Genomic DNA, 21,569 nt, shown 5'->3' on the forward strand with positions numbered 1-21,569 from the left:
CCAATGACAAATTAACTGAGGTTATGTAAGTGCTGTTTCCCCATAGGTCTATTCCGCCCACTTTTGTCAGTGACAGAGAGTTTAAAAAATCAGAAAATCGGGCTTCCCTGGTGGCGCAGTGGTTGAGAGTCCGCCTGCTGATGCAGGGGACACGGGTTCGTGCCCCGGTCTGGGAAGATCCCACATGCCGCGGAGCGGCTGGGCTCGTGAGCCATGGCCGCTCAGCCTGCGCGTCTGGAGCCTGTGCTCCGCAACGGGGGAGGCTGCAGCAGTGAGAGGCCCTCTACCGTGCAAAAAAAAAAAAAAAAAAAAATCAGAAAATCCTACCTACTGGTGATCTTGGAGCACCCCAATGTGTTCAAAAGTGCTTAAAAGGACAATAAATTTTTTTTTTTTTTTTTGCGGTACACGGGCCTCTCACTGTTGTGGCCTCTCCCGTTGTGGAGCAACAGGCTGCGGACGCGCAGGCTCAGCGGCCATGGCTCACGGGCTCAGCCGCTCCGCGGCATGTGGGATATTCCCGGACTGGAGCACGAACCCGTGTCCCCCGCATCGGCAGGCGGACTCTCAATCACTGCGCCACCAGGGAAGCCCAAAAGTGCTTTAAAGGACAATAAAAAAATTTTTAATGGTGAAATTAAACTTTTTACTTGACTGCCATTCCAAAATAGTGTAAACATGTAAACATGTTCTTTGTGTTTAGTGTAAACGTGAACAAGTGTGAACTATCAAATGATCTTATTACAATGGGACATTTAGATAAAATGGTACAGATTTAAAACATGACAAAAAATAATTTTGAAACGCACAAAATATAGGAAAGTTCATTGCTTAATATTTTGCAATTTCCTGGGTATATAAATAGATACAATGAATTGAAGTTCAAAGATAAAAGAGAGTATGTCCGTCAACTGGTGAAGGAATGGCCTTTACAGGTAAATTAACTATCATACAACAGTAAAGGGCTGTGATAGTGGCCCTCAGTACTCTCAATACCCAATAATCACCTAGGGAGAGATTTCTTAGCAAGCCTCGGAAGGCAAGTGATATTTGTTCTTCTGGGGAATTATCTCTGACTGCATAAATTAATTCATTGTTTTACAGTGGGAAGAGCTATACACTGATAAGGCAAGTGATAAGCCATGAAAGATATTTGTCATTCTAAAGTAACAATTTCTCAAGGAGTGGTCATCTTCTAGTAAGGCAAAAAGGTTTTTGAAAAAAGAATTGTGTATGTATAGTACCAATGAATATTCCGAGGAAAATATAGGAAATTTTTGTTTGTTTGTTTCTCAGACTTTTTTTTTTTTTTTTGGCCAAGTCACGCAGCCTGAAGGATCTTAGTTCACCGACCAGGGATCGAACCCGGGCATGGCAGTGAATGTGCCGAGTCCTAACAACTGTACTGCTAGGGAAGTCCCCAGACATTTTAAGTAAAATCAATAGGTGAGTAGATATTTGACTAGGCAAATTAAACAATTTATTAATTCAGTCAACAAACACTTATTGGGAGGCAATTTGTGTCAGGTTCTAGGCTGCACCACTGTATACCTGGGGACAAATCAGGCCTGTGGAGCTTATGTTCTAATGGGGAAGGCAAACAGTAAACAAGTAAAAATGTAAGTAAATTAATTCTATAGTGTGTTAAAAAGATTAAAAACCAGGGAGAGTTTGGGATTAAAATATATACACTACTATATATAAAATGGATAACCAACAAGGACCCACTGTATAGCACAGGGAACTATACTCAATATCTTGTAATAACCTATAATGGAAAAGAATCTAAAAAAGAATATATATATATATATATGTGTGTGTGTGTGTGTGTGTGTGTGTGTGTGTATATATATAAATAACTGAATCACTTTGTTATACATCTGAAACTAACACAAGTTTGAAATCAACTATATTTCAATAAAAATTAAAAATAGGGCTTCCCTGGTGGTGCAGTGGTTAAGAATCCGCCTGCCACTGCAGGGGACACAGTTTCGAGCTCTGGTCCTGGAAGATCCCATATGCCGCGGAGCAACTAAGCCCGTGAGCCACAACTATTGAGCCTGCGCTCTAGAGCCCGCGAACCACAACTACTGAAGCCCGCGTGCCTAGAGCCCGTGCTCCGCAACAAGAGAAGCCACCGCAATGTGAAGCCTGTGCACTGCAACGAAGAGTAGCCCCCACTTGCCGCAACAAGAGAAAGCCTGAGTGCAGCAACAAAGACCCAACGCAGCCAAAAATAAATAAAACATAAATAAATTTTTAAAAAAGATGTCTTAAAAATTTTTTTTAATAAATAAGTAAATAAATAAATAAAATTTGTTTCCAAGTTTCTTCTGATATCGCCAACGTGAATTATTAGAAAGAAACGTTGAACAGATCTGCTTCTTCCTTTTGGGGATTGAGAGAGGTTTGGTGGATTTAATAAGATCCTTGAGATGTCCATATTCATGTAGCATTATGTACATGCCAGATTCTAGAGAGAGATATGATATCAAATGGTTTTTTTCAAATGCAGAATATATAATAAAGAAAAAATAAAGAAATAAAAACTATGGAAAAGTAAAAATTTAGAGCAGACTAAGGCGGGGGTGTGAGGTATAGGGAGGAGGAACTGGGAATTACAAATGGAGTGTCATTTGAGAAAAACTTGAGGGAGTCAAGAGAATTAGCCATAGAATAACTGGGGAACAGCCAGGCAAAGAACAGCCAGTGGGATAGACTTAAGGCAGGAGTGTGGCTGCAGGGTTTGAAGAACAAGGAGGCGGGAGGCCAAGGAGAGGAGTGAGCAAGAAAGAGACAGGAGACGACTGAGAGGTGAAGGGAAGCCAGACTCTATAGGTTTAGTAGAACATGGTAAGTATTTGGCTTTTATTCTCAATGAAATGAGGCGCTTTTGCAGGATTTTAAGGAAAGGAGTAGCATGACCTAACACTCTGGCTGCTGTGTTGAGAACAGATTCTAGGGGCCAAGGGTAGAAACAAGGAGACTGGTTAGGAGGCTATTTCAGTAATCCAGGAGAAAGATGGTGGTAGCTTGAACTAGGGGGGTGGCAGTGGCAACAGCGAGAAATCGTATAATTCTGGATAAATATTGAAGGCAATGCCAAGAGTATTTCCTGGCAGAATTGAAGTCAGGTATAAGAGAGAAGAATAAAAGTTTCTGTTTTGGTCAATTGTAAGTATGGAGTTAACACTTATTGAGATGGGAAGGTACAGATGGAACAGATTTTGAGAAAAGATCAGAGTTTCTTATATTCTTCAGGAAACATTATATTGCCTTTTATAATATAAATGCAAAGATGTATATAGGTACAGAAATAATGCAATCTATAATTCAGTTCCAACTTTGGCATGTTGAATTTTAGATATCTAAAAGACACCCAAGTAGAGACACAAGATAGGCATTTGGATAAGTAACTTGCAAGTGCAAGGTGAAAAATAAATTTGGGAGAGGATTTAAAGCTATAAGATTGGATGATATTACCAAGAGAATGAGTGTAGAGGAGAGAAGACCACTAAGGACTGAGCCCTGCATCACTTCAATATAAAGAAATCAGAGAGAAGAGGGGCAACCAGCAAATGAAACTGAGGAGTCACCAGTGAGGTATAAAGAAAACCAAGAGTGTGGGGTTTCAGGAGTCAAAGAAAAGAAAATATATCAAGGAAAAGGGAGTCATCAATTCTGTCAAAGGCTGCTGATTGATAGGCTAAATAAAATATAGACTGAAAATTGACCTTGGAATTTAGCATTGTGAAGGTCTTTGGCGACCTTCATGTAAGTAAATTTTAGTAAAGTGATGGGGGCAAATGCCCTATGGAGGTAGGTTCAAGAGAGAATTGAAGGATAAAAAAGAATGAAATCTTGCCATTTGCAACAACATGCACGGACCTAGAGGATATTATGGTAAGTGAAATAAGTCACACAAAGACAAATACTCATACAATCTCATTGATATGTGGAATCTAGAAAACAAAGCAAACAAACAAACAAAACAAAAACAGGCATAGACACAGAGAACAATGGGTGGTTGCCAGAGGGGAGGAGGTGTGGGGATGGGTGAAATAGGTGAAGGGAATTAAGAGGTACAAACTTCTAGTTAGAAAGTAAATAGGTCATGGGGATGTATTACACAGCATAAGAATGTTGTCAATAACACTGTAATAATTTTATATGGGGACAGATAGTTATTAGACTTACTGTGGTGATCACTTCGTAATATATTTAAATATCGAATCACTATGTTGTATATTGAAACTAACGTAATATTGTACTTCAACTATATTTCAATTAAAAAATGAGAGAATTGGAGGAGAGGAATTGGAGGCAGATAGTACAGAGAACTTTTCTGTTGCATTGGGTTATAGAAGGGAACAAAGAAATGGATGAGTAGCTGGCAGTGATAGTGGCATTGAGAATTCTTTTTTTAAGATTTACAAATTAACAATGTTGTTTGCTAATAAAAATGATATAATACAGAACAAAAGACCTGATGATATAGGGGAGAAAGAGGAGGATTGGGGAGTAATGTTTTTGAGTAGGTGTGAAGAGATGGGATCTACTGCACAGATAGAAGGCTGACTTTGGATAATTCATCAATAGTAATATATGGGAAGGCAGAGAATGTAGGTGCTGGCAGTAGACAAATATGGTTTTGGGAATCTACAGAAGTTCTCTTTTGATTATTTTAATTTTCTTAGGGAAGTAGGAAGCAAGTCAACATCTGAAAGTCAGAAAGCATGTGCTGAAGGTTTGAGGAGAGAAAACAGGTGTGAGATAATAATGTAGAGAATGGATTGAACTTGGGAAGTAGAGTATAATGAACTTGTAATATAAAGGGCCTACCTGAGGTATGTGGTCATGAATTATATGAGATTAGTCAATGTAGTTGTATGTTTTCCTTCAGCCACTCTCAGCTGCATCAATGGAGGTATAGACCAAAGAAATGAACTTGTGGGACTCGAGGGACATTGTTCCAGCTAATGATTAAGAACTCTCCAGACAATAGGGGCTTCTTAGACAATGGGTGAATTTCCAGGATGTCCGGCCCCCTCCCGAGAAGGAGGGAGATAAACAAAATAGGTGTCTGTCAAAGACCAATCAGACAGCTGGGGATAAGTTCCCTCTCTGGTCCGAGCCTAAGCCGGGACCAATCAGCAGGAGAACACAACCAAATCTATAATTTACATACAGGGAAGTGGGAACCTATAAAACTGACATATTCGCGCCCAAAAAGGGTTCCTTCTTCGACCTCCTGCGTGAGGACCAAGGAACCCCGGTGCACCGGCCTTCAATAAACCTCTTGCGTTTTGCATCGACTTCCGACTCTTGTTGTTTCCTGGGCGAGTCGAAACTCCTAGGAGACCGCGCAGGTCTAACATTTGGGGGCTCGTCCGGGATTCCACTCGCCCCGGACCACAAGAACATCAGGAGTTGGAGGTACCAGGTAAGCTCGAGCTTGATTGTCTGTTTGTCCCTTGTTCTTTGTGGGCCATTATCGGAGGAAAGCCGTAAGAATTGGCTTATTATGGAATCTGTATCGGACCTCTGGCTAGGCAGACGTGCTAATAGCCGGCGTCCATGAGCCCTAGGGGACGCCCTGGTGGCTCATCTGGAAGGAGAGGCAAACTCTGTCTCCCCTTCACTCGGTTTCGGCAGTTCCCTTGGTGGTAACTGCCATCTGAAGAAGTTTCGGTTTTGAAGCGAGCTCGCGGTGGCCCATACGTATATGTGTTTCGTGGACTTTTAACTGTTTCTGTATTGTGGTCTATTCTTCTTCTCTGACGGACGACAATGGGACAAACTATGACGACTCCTCTTTCCCTTACCCTAAGCCATTGGACCGAAGTTCGGGCCAGAGCCCATAATTTTTCGGTAGAGGTGAAGAAAGGAAAGTGGCAGACTTTGTGTGCCTCTGAATGGCCAACATTTCAGATAGGATGGCCCCCCGAAGGATCCTTTTTATTAGACAAGATTAAGCTGCTGAAGTCTAAGATATTTAATATAGATCCCCACGGACATCCAGACCAAGTACCATATGTCTTGGTCTGGGAAGATTTAATTCTCTCCCCACCTCCGTGGGTCCGGCCCTTTGTTTCCTCAACAGGTACGTCCGCGCACACATCAGCAGCGTCGGAGATATTAGCCTTAAAGAAAAACCCCAACACGGAAAAGCTACCTGACGCCCCGGATCCACCGAAGGCGATTTATCCTGACCCGCAGTCCGATTTGCTTCTTTTGGATTCCCCACCCCCTTATCCTCCGGCCCCAAATCCCCTACCACCTAGAGGACCCCCAGCTCCACTGCCCTCGGCACCAAGGGAACCATCCATGATGGAAGAAGAAAGGGGTCCCTCAGCGGGCACTAGGAGCCGGAGGGCTATCTCCCCGGACTCCACTGCCCTACCTCTTAGAGAATATGGCCCCCCCGACGGCCAAGGGAATAGACCTCTCCAATATTGGCCCTTTTCCTCTGCAGATCTTTATAATTGGAAAATGCATAACCCAACTTTTTCCGAAAATCCACAGGCCCTTACCGCTTTAATAGAATCTCTTGTTTTCTCCCACCAGCCCACATGGGATGATTGTCAGCAGCTGCTTCAGACTCTCCTAACGACTGAGGAGAGGCAACGGGTTCTTTTAGAAGCCAGAAAAAATGTATTAGGCGCCAATGGGCAACCTACCCAGCTGCCTAATGAGATTGATGTTGGTTTCCCACTCGTCAGGCCAAACTGGGATTTCAATGCCCCGGAAGGTAGGGAGCGCCTGAAAATGTATCGCCAGGCTCTGGTGGCGGGTCTCCATGGAGCGGCCAGACGGCCCACTAATTTGGCTAAGGTAAGGGAAGTAACTCAGGGGCCCCAGGAATCGCCAACTGTGTTCCTGGAACGTTTAATGGAAGCCTTTAGACGCTTTACCCCTTATGATCCAACTTCGGAGGAACATAGGGCTACTGTAGCAATGGCTTTCATTGATCAAGCGGCCCCTGATATTAGGAAGAAATTACAGAGGCTAGATGGCTTGCAGGGATTTTCGCTTCAGGAGTTAGTAAAAGAGGCAGATAAAGTATATAACAAAAGAGAAACAGAGGAAGAGAAGGAAGAAAGAAAGCAGAAAGAGCAGGAAGCCCGTGAAATAAGACGGGATAAGAGACAGGAGAGGAATTTAAGTAAGATACTGGCCACTGTGGTTGGAGGAAGAAATATAGGGGATAGAAATAGGCAGGAAGGGCGAACGGCAGACAGAAGGCGGCCATTAGACAAGGACCAATGTGCCTACTGTAAAGAAAAAGGACATTGGGCGAGAGAATGTCCTAAGAAAAAGAATGGAGGAAGGCCAACCAAAAACAAAATCTTAACATTGGAAAAAGAAGACTAGGAAAGTCAGGGCTCGAACCCTCTCCCCGAGCCCCGGGTAACTCTTAAAGTGGAGGGGGAACCTGTTCAATTTTTGGTAGATACCGGAGCCCAGCACTCCGTCCTTCTCCACTCAAAAGGTCCTATCTCAGCTAAAAGGTCATGGGTACAAGGAGCCACTGGGAATAAACAATATTCATGGACCACACGAAGGACAGTAGATCTTGGGATTGGACGAGTAACCCATTCATTTTTGATTATTCCGGAATGCCCCTATCCTTTGCTGGGAAGAGATTTACTCTCCAAAGTAGGGGCTCAAATCCACTTTCAGCCAGAAGGTCCCACCATAACTGATAATAAGGGAAGGTTACTTCAAATGTTGACTATGAAATTAGAAGATGAATATAAATTATACGAGCAGCCTTCATCCTCACGAGTTAATGTTACTGATTGGGTAACTCGGTTCCCTCAAGCCTGGGCAGAAACTGCCAGAATGGGGATGGCCAAAAATCGGCCCCCGGTGCTAGTGGAACTCAAGGCAACTGCCACCCCAGTAACAGTCCGTAAATACCCCATGAGTAGAGAAGCCAAAGACGGTATCCGTCCCCATATACAGAGGCTACTAGACTTGGGCATCTTAATAAGATGTCAATCAGCATGGAACACCCCTCTCCTGCCGGTAAAGAAACCAGGAACAAATGATTATCGGCTGGTGCAGGATCTACGAGAGGTAAACAAACGGGTGGCAGACCTCCACCCCACAGTTCCAAACCCTTACAACCTCCTGAGCACTCTTCCACCTCAACATACGTGGTATACTATTTTGGACCTTAAAGATGCTTTTTTCTGTTTAAGACTCTCTCCCCTGAGCCAACCCTACTTTGCCTTCGAATGGAAAGATCCAACATCGGGAATGTCTGGTCAGCTGACATGGACACGGCTACCTCAGGGATTTAAGAACTCCCCGACCATCTTTGATGAAGCCCTCCATCAGGATTTGGCATTATATAGAGAATCAAATCCCCAGGTAACATTACTCCAATACGTTGATGATATTTTATTAGCTGCTGAGACCCAAGAAGATTGTATCAAGGGTACTGAAAAACTGTTAACGGAACTTGGAACCCTGGGATATAGAGCCTCAGCCAAGAAAGCACAAATATGCCAACAACAGGTCAGTTACCTGGGGTATCTATTAAAAGGGCGGCAAAGATGGCTCACGGAGAGCAGAAAGGATACGGTGGCCCAAATTCCGGCTCCCAAAAACGCCAGGCAGGTTAGAGAATTTTTGGGGATGGCCGGATTCTGTAGACTATGGATTCCAGGGTTTGCTAAGCTGGCAGCCCCATTGTACCCCCTAACCAAAAACAGCACTCCTTTCGTTTGGGGCGATAAGGAACAACGGGCTTTTGACCAAATCAAACGAGCTTTACTTTCAGCTCCAGCCCTAGGACTGCCAGATGTAACCAAACCTTTTCATTTATATGTGGCCGAAAATAAGGGCATTGCAAAAGGAGTATTGACTCAGAAATTGGGTCCCTGGAATCTCCCAGTTGCTTATTTGTCAAAAAAATTGGACCCTGTGGCATCAGGATGGCCCACCTGTTTAAAGATAATTGCTGCAGTGGCCGTTCTAGTCAAAGATGCTGACAAACTAACTTTAGGACAAAATCTAACAATAACAGCTCCTCATGCCCTGGAAAATGTAGTCCGTCAACCACCGGATAGGTGGCTAACTAATGCCAGGATGACCCATTACCAAACCCTGTTGCTAAACTCAGATCGCATCAAGTTTGCTCCAGCCACAGGACTCAATCCAGCCACCTTGCTACCTGATCCTGACTTGGAAGGCTCCACCATCATACATGATTGTCAGGAAGTACTGGCCGCAGCACACGGCAGTAGGCCAGATCTGATGGACCTGCCCCTCCCTGATGCTGATTTCACCTGGTTCACGGATGGGAGCAGTTTCCTGGAGGAAGGTAAGCGTCGAACTGGGGCAGCGTGGTAGACGGAAAACAAGTCATATGGGCAGCGGCGCTACCACAAGGGACCTCAGCCCAACGAGCTGAATTAATTGCCCTGACGAGGGCATTAGAGATGGCAGAGAATAAAAAAGTAAACATCTACACAAACAGTAGATATGCGTTTGCTACCGCTCATATCCACGGTGCCATTTACCAACAGAGAGGGCTACTAACTTCAGGTGGCAAAGAAATTAAAAACAAAGACGAAATCATGGCTTTGTTGACTGCACTCATGCTTCCTACTAAAGTCAGTATCATCCACTGCCCTGGACATCAAAAAGGAAATACCCCAATAATTAGGGGAAATAATATGGCTGACCAAGTGGCCCGAGAAATAGCATCGGGAGAAGTCATTCTAGGACTGTCAGATAAAGTTCCTGAAAAACCAGGCCGCGATGAAGAAATCATCCCGGCCACAACAAAAGGAACTTTGTCCCCTCAGCAAGCAGAATCCATGTTACAACAGATGCACAGATGGACACATTTGGGGACTAAAAAGATGGTAGCCTTGTTACAAAAAGCCGGGTACGAAACCCCTGGAATGACAAAATTAGCTGAACAAATTGTGCAGGAATGCGTCCCATGTCAACAGGTAAACGCTCACAAAGGGAAACTTGAAACTGGAAAGAGACTCAGGGGGGACCGCCCAGGAACTTACTGGGAGGTGGACTTTACCGAAGTGCGTCCTGGAAGGTACGGTAATAAATACCTTTTAGTTTTTGTAGACACTTTTTCAGGATGGATAGAGGCTTTCCCAACAAAGAAAGAAACAGCTGCTGTAGTAGCCAAGAAGATTTTAGAAGAAATTTTTCCTCGATTTGGAGCACCAAAGGTAATAGGGTCTGATAATGGTCCAGCCTTCGTCGCCCAGGTAAGTCAGGATGTGGCCAGATATTTGGGGACTGATTGGAAATTACATTGTGCCTATAGACCCCAGAGTTCAGGTCAGGTAGAAAGAATGAATAGGACTCTAAAAGAGACCCTAACTAAATTGTCCTTGGAGACTGGCGGTACCGATTGGACGGTGCTCCTTCCATTGGCCCTATTCCGGGTTAGAAATACACCTTCCCGATACCATCTTACTTCTTTTGAAATATTATATGGTGCCCCGCCTCCCCTCCTCACTTTAGGAAAAGAAATAAAACCTGATTGCCAAAATAACACTGACTTATATGCTAGGCTACTGGGACTCCAATTGGTCCAGAAAGAAATATGGTCCCAACTCGCCAAGGCCTACCAACCGGGAACACCGGGAGAAACTCATCCTTTCCAAGTCGGAGACTCCGTATACGTCCGTCGGCATCGAACCCAGACGTTGGAACCTCGATGGAAAGGACCATACACCGTCCTCCTAACCACCCCAACGGCCATAAAAGTGGACGGCATCGCTGCCTGGATCCATGCTTCACACGTGAAAGCTGCACCAGCGGCGGCATCATCAGGATGGCAGGCCCAAAGAACCGACAACCCGCTCAAACTCAAGCTTCTACGAACCTAAGACTTATAATTTTGGTTTTACTGCCTTTACTGACTGTAAGTGATTTTAGCCCTCACCTGCCCCAACGTCTAACTTGGCAGGTAATTTCTCAAACTGGAGATATAACCTGGTCCATTAGCCATACTGCCCCTCCCTGGACCTGGTGGCCAGACCTTTTTCCTGATGTCTGTAAACTGGCCATAGGAGCTCCCTATTGGGATCTAGAGAGTTATTATGATCAGCATAATGCTCCGTCCCAACTTCTAACTAAAGCTGATTACTCCGGAGAGGGTTGTAAAAACCAGGTCCGAAGAAGTTGGCTCAGAACCCTCTCCTTCTATGTATGCCCCGGGTTCCATCGCCCCCGATCCCTGAATTATAAATGTGGGGGAACTGAAAATTTATATTGCCAAAACTGGGGATGTGAAACCACAGGAGATACTTATTGGAGACCCACCTCAACTTGGGATTTTATTACAGTAACAGCCAACTACACTCATACTTCTTATAGGGGTCCCCGACCCGTCGCCCCCGAATGTTCAGGATGGTGCCACCCCCTCAAAATTTCCTTTAGTAATCCTGGAAAAAGAGATAAAAAATGGGTAAATGGCCACTCATGGGGCATTAGATTTTACAAGAATGGATATGATTTGGGAATATTAATCACCCTTAAGCTAAAGATTGAGACCCCTGCTCCTATATCAATAGGCCCAAATCCCGTACTTGGCCCCCCTTTGCTTCCCCCGGCCCCTTCAACTACGTCAACAAAGAATGAGACTAATGAAACCTCTGGATCCAAAGAACCCACAGTTAAGCCTGGGACTCCTCAGGATAGGATGCTTTCTTTGGTGCAGGCAGCCTTTACGGTCCTTAATGCTACAAACCCGGAGGCTACAAAATCATGTTGGCTCTGTTATGCTGCCCCTCCCCCTTATTATGATGCTATAGGATATAGTTCTAATTATACTAATGTCAGCTCCCCGGACCATTGTCGATGGAAACAGAAAGGGAACAGTAAATTAACTCTGTCTTCGGTTTCTGGAAATGGTACTTGTATAGGAACACCTCCCCAGTCCCATCGACACCTTTGTCATGATTTCAGCCTCCCTTCAGGCTCGGGATATCTTGTACCTCCCCAAGATGGATGGTGGGCATGTAACACGGGGCTCACCCCTTGTGTCTCTCTAGAGGTTCTCAACAATTCAGCTTATTTTTGTGTGCTAGTGCAATTAGTTCCTAGACTTATCTATCATTCAGATTCGTCCTTCTTAGATGAATACGAGGGAAAAACAAGAAGGAAGAGAGAACCTGTAACCCTCACATTGGCTGTCCTTCTAGGACTAGGAATATCTGCCGGGATAGGAACAGGAACCACAGCCCTCATACAACAACCCCAGTATTATGCAAGTTTAAGACAGGCTGTAGACATCGACCTTCGAGCATTAGAAAGTTCCATAACTCAACTAAAAGAATCACTCACCTCACTTTCAGAAATGGTGTTGCAGAATAGAAGAGGCCTAGATTTGCTGTTTCTTAAAGAAGGGGGATTATGCGCCGCTCTAAAAGAAGAATGTTGCTTTTATATTGATCATTCAGGAACCATTACCAAAACCATGGATAAACTAAGGGAACGTTTAGATAAAAGGCAAAGGGAGAGAGAAAACGAAAAAGGATGGTTTCAATCATGGTTTGATAAGTCCCCCTGGTTTACCACCTTAATCTCTACTCTGTTGGGACCTCTTATTATTTTATTGTTGATTTTAACTTTTGGACCATGTGTTCTAAATCGCTTGATAGCATTTATTAGAGAACGTATCAGTACTGTACAAGTTCTAATGTTAAGACAACAGTACCAAAGTTTACGAACAGAAGGTTGAGATTCCATGATTGGAATCAATAGTCACAAGAAAAAGGGGGAAATGTGGGACTCGAGGGACATTGTTCCAGCTAATGATTAAGAACTCTCCAGACAATAGGGGCTTCTTAGACAATGGGTGAATTTCCAGGATGTCCGGCCCCCTCCCGAGAAGGAGGGAGATAAACAAAATAGGTGTCTGTCAAAGACCAATCAGACAGCTGGGGATAAGTTCCCTCTCTGGTCCGAGCCTAAGCCGGGACCAATCAGCAGGAGAACACAACCAAATCTATAATTTACATACAGGGAAGTGGGAACCTATAAAACTGACATATTCGCGCCCAAAAAGGGTTCCTTCTTCGACCTCCTGCGTGAGGACCAAGGAACCCCGGTGCACCGGCCTTCAATAAACCTCTTGCGTTTTGCACCGACTTCCGACTCTTGTTGTTTCCTGGGCGAGTCGAAACTCCTAGGAGACCGCGCAGGTCTAACAAACTCACACAGTGTTGTGGTTTTGACAAGCAAGTAAATGGCATGAGAGAAAAGCAAGGAAGTTGAGGGTATACACAAGGGAGTGATTATAATGACTGACACAATGTTCTAACAGTATTTTCAAGGGTATCCCTTGAGGTGACTGTTTATTCTTCTCTTAACTGAAAGTAAAAAGTATTTAAAAATACTGTGATTTGCACATTCTGGAAGAATAAAAACCATGGAGATTATCCCATGGAGGAAAATATTATTTGAATGAATAGAAGTCAGAGTGCTTAATTTATTTCAATTCATTTTAATCAAAGAAAACATAGTTTCATAGTATCTATTATTCAATTCCAACATACATTTAAAAAATACTAATGTTGTAAAAAACACAGAGTGTATCTAATTCAAACTCATTATATAAAATTGTGTTGTCTAACATTATAGTAACTAACTACACATGGCTATTTAAATTTAAGTTAATTAAAATTAAAAATTCAGTTCCTCAGTTGCAGTAGCCAAATTTCTAGTGCTCAGGAGTGGCTTGGCTTATTAGATAGCATAGATATAGAACATTTCTATCATTGCAGAAAGTTCTGTTGGACACACTGATATAGAACACCAGTACAGAAAGGTTATGGCATCTGTTTAAGATCATACAAATAGATAATAGCAGAACCCAGGTGCCTTGATTCTTAATTCAATGTTCTTTCTACTACTGCCTCTCAATACCCAGAATCCAACAATTAATCCTGGTTTTAAAGTCTCATAAAATTAATTTTGAAAATACAAAGCTCCCATGCCTCCACTTGCCTCAGAAACATCATTTCTCAAAGGGAAGGTGCTTCAAAAATGCTTGACTTTAGGGCTTCCGTAGTGGTGCAGTGGTAAAGAATCTGCCTGCCAATGCAGGGGACAGGGGTTCAAGCCCTGGTCCGGGAAGATCCCACATGCCGCGGAGCGACTAAGCCCGTGCGCCACAACTACTGAGCCTGTGAGCCACAACTACTGAGCCCATGTGCCACAACTACTGAAGTCCACGTGTCTAGAGCCCGTGCTCTGCAACAAGAGAAGCCACTGCAATGAGAAGCCAGCGCACCGCAACCAAGAGTAGCTCCTGCTTGCCGCAACTAGAGAAAGCCCGCACGCAGCAATGAAGACCCAACGCAGCCAAAAATAAAATAAATAAATTTTTTAAAAAATGCTTGACTTTAGTTTTAATGTTTGAAAAGCAAATTGGTGTTAACAAGTGAATTTTAAGGTCTCATATTCAACATATTAGTATTTTCACTAAATTTTTCCAAATAACATCAATTAAAGAGATTCTTTCTTATTACTTCAAGAAGCATTATACTGCCTTTGCTAATACTGTAAGTGCAAAGGTGTATGCAAGTACAAAAATAAGACCATTTAAACCGTTAAAATTACTCTTTAAGCAACTTACTTTATTTTAGTAGTAGATCACCTGAAATGGTTAAGTAGTACACCTGCTCATTTACCCACCTCTGGCTAACCAGAAAAGCTTCTATGTCTAGAGCTGGGTCAATTAGGCCATCTGTTGCTTCAACTAAGGCAGCACAGTCAACTACTAAGGCAGCTGAACTCCACAGGGACAAGAGCCAAAGGCAAGGCTTGGGTAGATGACAGCAGAGAGAGTTGGAGGAGGCAGATTCAACAGGAATAGAGATGGCAATATGAGTGGGCTTAAGACATTTGGCCACCACTCTCAACAAAGACATGCCTGCAATAAGAATTTCACCCCAAACAACAGCAATGGTCTTTATTTCTATCTTTCTGCATTGTATAACAAGTAAAATGCACATTCGATTTTTATAGGGAGAATTTTTACAATTTTCACACCATATGCCCACACAAAAGTAATAGAAACAAAAGAATTATTTAAAAAAATTCTTCAAGTCATAAATGTGATTAGCAGAAACAGGGAGTTTTCCATGCAATATGACTAAACCATGCCTTTGAATTTTCCTAACACTTGCCAATTTCAAAGTGATGTATCAGAATATGGAAAGACGGTAATGAGCTTTTTCTCAAGCATATTTTCTATTTTTATTAAAATTTCAATTTTCCTCCAGTATAGTATGTGTTAAGGTGGGTCTAAAATCTTTCTAGGCATATGAGACTGTCATTTAGTAGAATATCATCAATACACTAAATCTGTGTTGAATAGGAAGAAGGAAGATCTTACAACTTCATATCCCTGCCTTTTTAGAGATTTATTAGGTTCTGGTACCAATTCAAATGTGGTGGGAAATTTAACTCATTTCTGACACTATTTACCCAGAGATAGCATCAGATTCCACAGGTAGAGGGCTCAGTCCTGCAAGACTGCCCACCAATCAGACCCCATTTCAGGTTGTTGCTGGTGCTTCTCATCAACTGGCTATAAATCTGAGGGTTCCCATGAATCCCTTCTCAGGTTCAACTAATTTGCTAGAGTGGCTCATAGAAGTCAGAGAAACATTTTATTTACTTGATCACCAGTTTTATTATAAAAGGATATAACTCAGGAACAGCCAGATGGAAGAGATGCATAGGACAAGGCATGGGGAAAGGTCAAGGAACTTCCATACCCTCTCCAGGCACGCCAATCTTCCCAATCTCTATGTGTTCACCAACCCCGAAGCCCTCTGAACACTGTCCCTTTGGGGTTTTGTGGAGGATTCATTACACAGACATGATCGATTAAACCAATGGCCATTGGTGATTGAACTCAAACTCTAGCCCCTCTCACCTCCCGGGAGGTAACTTCCAGGGAGTAACCTCATTAACATAACAAAAGACATCTTTGTTGCTTTCATCACTTAGAAAATTCCAAGCATTTCAGGAGCTCTCTGCCAGAAATAGGGACAAAGACCAGATACATGTTTCATATTATAAATCACAGTATCACAGAAGTTATCATTTAAATCATTTGAATCTTTGGATTGGTTATACTATTTTAGTACATATATTAAAAACACAACAAAATGATGGTAGTCTTAAGAGTATTTTCGTATATACATACCTGGGAAGGAACATTTTTGGGAGGCTCTATTCGAATGCTTGGATCCCATTCTCCAGGAGGGAGAACAGTAACCTGATCCAGAAATTCATCAATTCCTGATACCAAGTCGTTACGATCTTTAGCTTTGTAAGCAACATCATGAAATACCTAAAGAAGGAAAATAATCATTTATAGATAAAAAACAATTATAAAATCTTAATGTGTTCTTTGTTTTCATCTCCCAGTTATCTCTCATGTGATTATAACAATTTGAACAAGAAGCTCTAACTAAAGAAGTTTTTAGTGTAAAATATTATAGCTTAGTTTATTCTATGATTGCACACACTTGTTTTTTCTTAGAATGCTAGGTGAATGTTGAAATTTCTGGTGGCAAGAGTAAGAGAAGGGAAAGGAGGGGCTTCCCTGGTGGCGCAGTGGTTGAGAGTCCGCCTGCCGATGCAGGGGACACGGGTTCATGCCCCGGTCCGGGAAGATCCCACATGCCGCGGAGCAGCTGGGCCCGTGAGCCATGGCTGCTGAGCCTGCGCGTCCGGAGCCTGTGCTCCGCAATGGGAGAGGCCACAACAGTGAGAGGCCTGCGTACCGTAAAAAAAAAAAAAAAAGAGAGAGAAGGGAAAGGAGGATAGACGCAAGCTCATTAAACTAGAATTAATGATTCAAGTTTGGCAAACATTGTTTAAATATGTGTAAATCAAACTTCCTGAAAAAAGCCCTTGCTTTAAAATAGAGATAAAAATTTATAGAATATATTAGAAATTTTAACAATATTTATACCGTGGCATAAACTAATGCTAACCATTGAATAAATGATGGACTAATCAATAAATGATAATAAGCCAAGTAATTATATAAAAGTGAAATTGGATCTTTACCCACATCCCACACAAAAAGCAATTCTAGGTATTAAAAGCTTAAATATGAGAGTTAAAGTATTAAACTCATTGGACAGAATATAGAAGGATATATTTATTACCTCAGGGTAAGCAATAACACAAACCTCAAAGATTTAGTGTCAAAACAAAGCACATAATTTTTGCTGTTCTTCAAGAGAAAAAAAAAAAAAAGAGGTGTTCAATAATGTCAAATGCCAGTAAGAGATCAAGTGACATAAGTACTGAACACAGGATAGTATATTTCGTAAATGGTGACCTTACAGAAAGCAGTTTCAGTAGAGTGGTGGTGACAAAAATCATACTGTAACACACTGAGATAAATGAAGTTATGATATTCAGGACCAAGTAGAGATCAGTCTTTCAAAACTGTTGAGATTCAGATTCATTCAACATTTCAGTGGTACATGCTATGTTAAGGAGTAAGAAATTTTAAGGATGGGAAAAACCTGGACTTTTATTTCATATGTATTTCTTAAGTAGCTACTATATGTTGGGCATGTTTGCTAATTGAACAGAACAAGTCAGTGTTGACTTAAGAGCTAGGTGATAGAGAAAATTGTTGGTGCAAAAATCCAAAACAAGAAAAAGAAAAATAATCCCTTGATTTTGCTTTGGCCTTTGTTTTTATAAAACTATGTTATTTATGTTAATATACAATGACTTTACTATTATTTTAAAATAAGTTCACAAATATACATTTTAAAATTCTCAGTTTTTAGTTCTCTTATGATAAATATCAGCATACTTATCTATATAAACAAAAGCTCTTTGGAATGCTTAATAATTTTTAAGACTATATAAAAGGATTAATAAATTGGTAGTAGCACCAATAAACAAAATCATATGATTTCTTTCTAGTAATGCTCAACAGGAAGGAAGAAAATAGATTACACTGACTCAAGATAAGGTGTTGCTAGGATGACTAGAACATTCAGTCATTAATTCGTTTAAACAAAAATTTACTGAACCCTGACTGAGGGCCAGACACTACCTTAAGTTTGAAGATACAAAAGGAAAAGACAGTCTACCTACAAGAAGTTCCTGGTACAGACAGGAAAAGAACAAACAGAGCTTAGTCAACAAATATTTATTTGAGCACCTGACAAAATCAGGGAACAAAAATGAATATTAAATGGTAACTGCTCTCATGGAATTTACAGCTTAATAGGGCAATACAATTCACCATTTTCTTAACTAAAGTAAACTGTAAGAATCAACTTTTTTTTTTTTTTGCGGTACTTGGGCCTCTCACTGTTGTGGCCTCTCCCGTTGCAGAGCACAGGCTCTGGACGCGCAGGCTCAGCGGCCATGGCTCACGAGTCCAGCCGCTCCACGGCATGTGGGATCTTCCCAGACCGGGGCACGAACCCATGTCCCCTGCATCAGCAGGCGGACTCTCAACCACTGTGCCACCAGGGAAGCCCAGAATCAACATATTGAATTTTATTCTTAATGAGTATAATTGTTCAATGTATTTCAAAGCAGTTATATAAGCAGAACAATTTCTCCACCTGGGCTTTGAACAATAAAAACTTTTTTTCTCTTTTAAGAGTATTTAAACATTTTTTTTAATATTCAATGAATGTACTATCATAATTTAATTTAAATGTCCTATTACAATTAACAGCTCTCATTTTTGGAGTAACTTTCTGGCTGAGTTTCTGCTTCTCTATCCCACTGCTCACAGAGAGTTAAACAAATTGCCCCAAAGCTAAGCTCTAAACTTTCAAGTCTAAAGGATTCATGTTTGAACCTTCATTCAAGAGCTGATGCTTGTTCTCAAATTAGGTAGTTCTCATTTACCAAGGAAATAGATGGAAGTCCTTTCTCTGCTCTCATTCTAAATCTAAAATTTTAAATCCATGCATGTTTCTCTGTTGTTCTATGTCTACTTGATTAGTCAATAACTTTGGAATTGACTCTTTTCTTTCCAGAAAATCTTGACTCCTAATTGGGGAAAGGAAGTGTTAGGAAGAGAGATAACTTGAGTATTTATGCACAATATGCTCCTCTCACCACATAAGATGTCCCATGCCCCAGAGATATCTCAATGTAATATCTTAATGTCTTAGATGTGGAAACATAATATACCATGAAACATATGTGCATGAAAGTGACAGTAGTTAAATTATGACACAGTGTCATTTATTTTTCAATACTGTAAAAATTGCAAAATATTAATCAATATGGAAACACTAAAAGTAAAGATACTGTCAGTGCCTTCTCATAGAGAGTTCTACTAGAACAGGTTTGTGGAACTCATGAAGCCCTTTTGTCACTCTCCTGTCTTCTCCCAGATTTCCTCAACAGAATATGTTACTCTTTATAGTAGGCTAAGTAGTGTCTTCTCAAAATATGTGTCCACCTGAACTTCAGAAAGTGATCTTATTTGGAATAAGGGTCTTCGCAGATGTAATTAAGGATCTCAAGATGAGATCATCCTGGATTAGGGTGGGCCCTACATCTAATGACATGTGTCCTTATAAGAAACATAAAGAGACAGAAAAGGAGAAGACACACAGAAACACAGGGGAGAAGGCCATGTGAAGACAAAGGCAGAGAGTGGAATTTTGCTGCTACAAGCCATGGAATGACAGGAGCCACCAGAAGCTGGAGAGACAGGGAAAGACTTTCCCCTAGAGGCTCCAGAGAGAATATAGCCCTGCTGACATTTTGACTTCAGACTTCTGGCCTCCCAAAGTATGAAAAAATAAATTACTTTTGTTTTAATTACCCAGTTTGTGGTAATTTTTTATGCATAGGAAACTGATACACTCATTAAGTTGGTTCTTTCTGAAACAGATGAAAAAAATGTTTTTCTTCTAGCTTTTGGTTTCCTATGTGTAAATATCAATAACTAATTCATATAAAACAGTAAACATAATTTGAACAGATATAATAGAAGAATTAATATTGAACCCCAAACACAAGTTCAAATTTTCAGATTTCATAAAACTAGGAAAAGTTATATGTAATACTAATTAGCTCTTTTCAAAGATTTCAAGTATCAGAAGCCATGTATTTCAATAAATACATTATTAAATTATTTGGATGATATTCTAGAAATGTATAATCTCTTTGTTATTTACTACTGACTTTTGAATTTATGTCCCGTCTGTGATTTTTGCATATGCTCTTCTTTTACAATAAAAACAATAAAATAATAAAAACAGATTTTCATAACATGTTGTAGAATCCAAGAAACCAGTTATATGATACTACTTTTTATGTTTATTTTTATGATCTTACATTTCTGAGACATATATCTCTTTGAGAAGCTGATGCAAGCTTTTTCCAGTCCAAGAAAACTACACACAAATTTTTGTACATAGAAAAATTTGTGGGCTGTATCAGCGATCACAGACCTCTTGAAATCTTCAGCTCCTCTAATGGTTAAAAGACTCCCAGGTTAAAAACATCTACATTTAGGCAATTATAAAGAGAGTTGATAGACGTTGCATGGCTTTTGGTGTCATGTATACTATTCAGATAAACTGACATTGTATTTGGTTTTTTTTGAGACCTTAAAAGTATTTTGCCCCAAACAAGACCTGCAGTGATATTTACAATGGTGATCACTTTGGCAACACATATGCTACAAGGGGAATATTAATAAATACATTCTAAATGTCACTAAATAACAAATTTTCTTCAGAGTATGAGGTTTTAAAATGTTCATGTGTGTGAATTTATTACCCCTTTTCAACAAATTTTTCCAAAGGAAATTTTATAGTACAAGCATTTAAAAGAAGGGGAATTCAATACAGAGAAATCTGATTCACAGAAAACTGTCATGAATACAGAACTCCAAAAGTTAGGTGTACCTAGTAAAGGGAAATGTTCCCAATGAACTTGAATAAATACCTCATCTGTCATTAGGGTTGCAATTGATCTGCCAATCTCATGGTACTGTTGCCCCTTTCCCAGGGGTCCCAGAAGAATGAACAAAAATCTGTAATTAAGAAGAAAAAGACACAAATGTTTCAAGGTAGAAATAAAAAATAATTTTAGTAGTACAGAATCACTCATCTCAAAGGAATTACTGAAGATAGGGATTTCGATGTAAAATAGTTCCATATTTTTCCACAGGTTATTATTACAGGTTTTCAAATATTTTATGATGTTTCAAAATGACTCATGCTTGAGATCCTTGAGCAATTGGAATCGTGGTTACTTTGCTCTGTTTCCTTCATTTAGTTACCTATCGTGCCCACACAGTTGTTAGTGTGAAGTTTTAGGATTCTATAATCCTTAGAGGAGAAAGTTGAGAAAAGTAAAATCTGATTAAACCTTTCTGAATTGTAAGAAAGAGAACTCACTGATATGTAAATTGTAGAATTAGTTAGAAGGGGGAAAAGGTAATACAGTAGTATAAACAATGAAAGAACATAGGGTCAAAAAACCAGTAGGTGTACGTAAATTTACATTAAATAGAAAAAATGATTGCCGGGAATCAAAGATCA

At 40.9% G+C, this 21,569-nt stretch overlaps 1 protein-coding gene across 3 annotated transcripts in view; it reads right to left on the minus strand.

Annotated features, from left to right (window-relative positions):
* SLC4A10 (solute carrier family 4 member 10) overlaps positions 1-21,569 on the minus strand; it is a 317,528-nt gene that overhangs the window by 92,981 nt on the left and 202,978 nt on the right. For all 3 annotated transcript variants that reach the window (XM_060016683.1, XM_060016684.1, XM_060016685.1), the window contains 2 exons: positions 20,971-21,058; positions 16,214-16,360 (listed from right to left, as the gene is read on the minus strand). In XM_060016683.1, coding sequence (XP_059872666.1) covers positions 16,214-16,360; positions 20,971-21,058 — 235 coding nt within the window. The remainder of the gene's footprint in view (positions 1-16,213; positions 16,361-20,970; positions 21,059-21,569) is intronic.

This window comes from Delphinus delphis, chromosome 7 (assembly GCF_949987515.2).
Source record: "Delphinus delphis chromosome 7, mDelDel1.2, whole genome shotgun sequence".
NCBI lineage: Eukaryota > Metazoa > Chordata > Mammalia > Artiodactyla > Delphinidae > Delphinus > Delphinus delphis.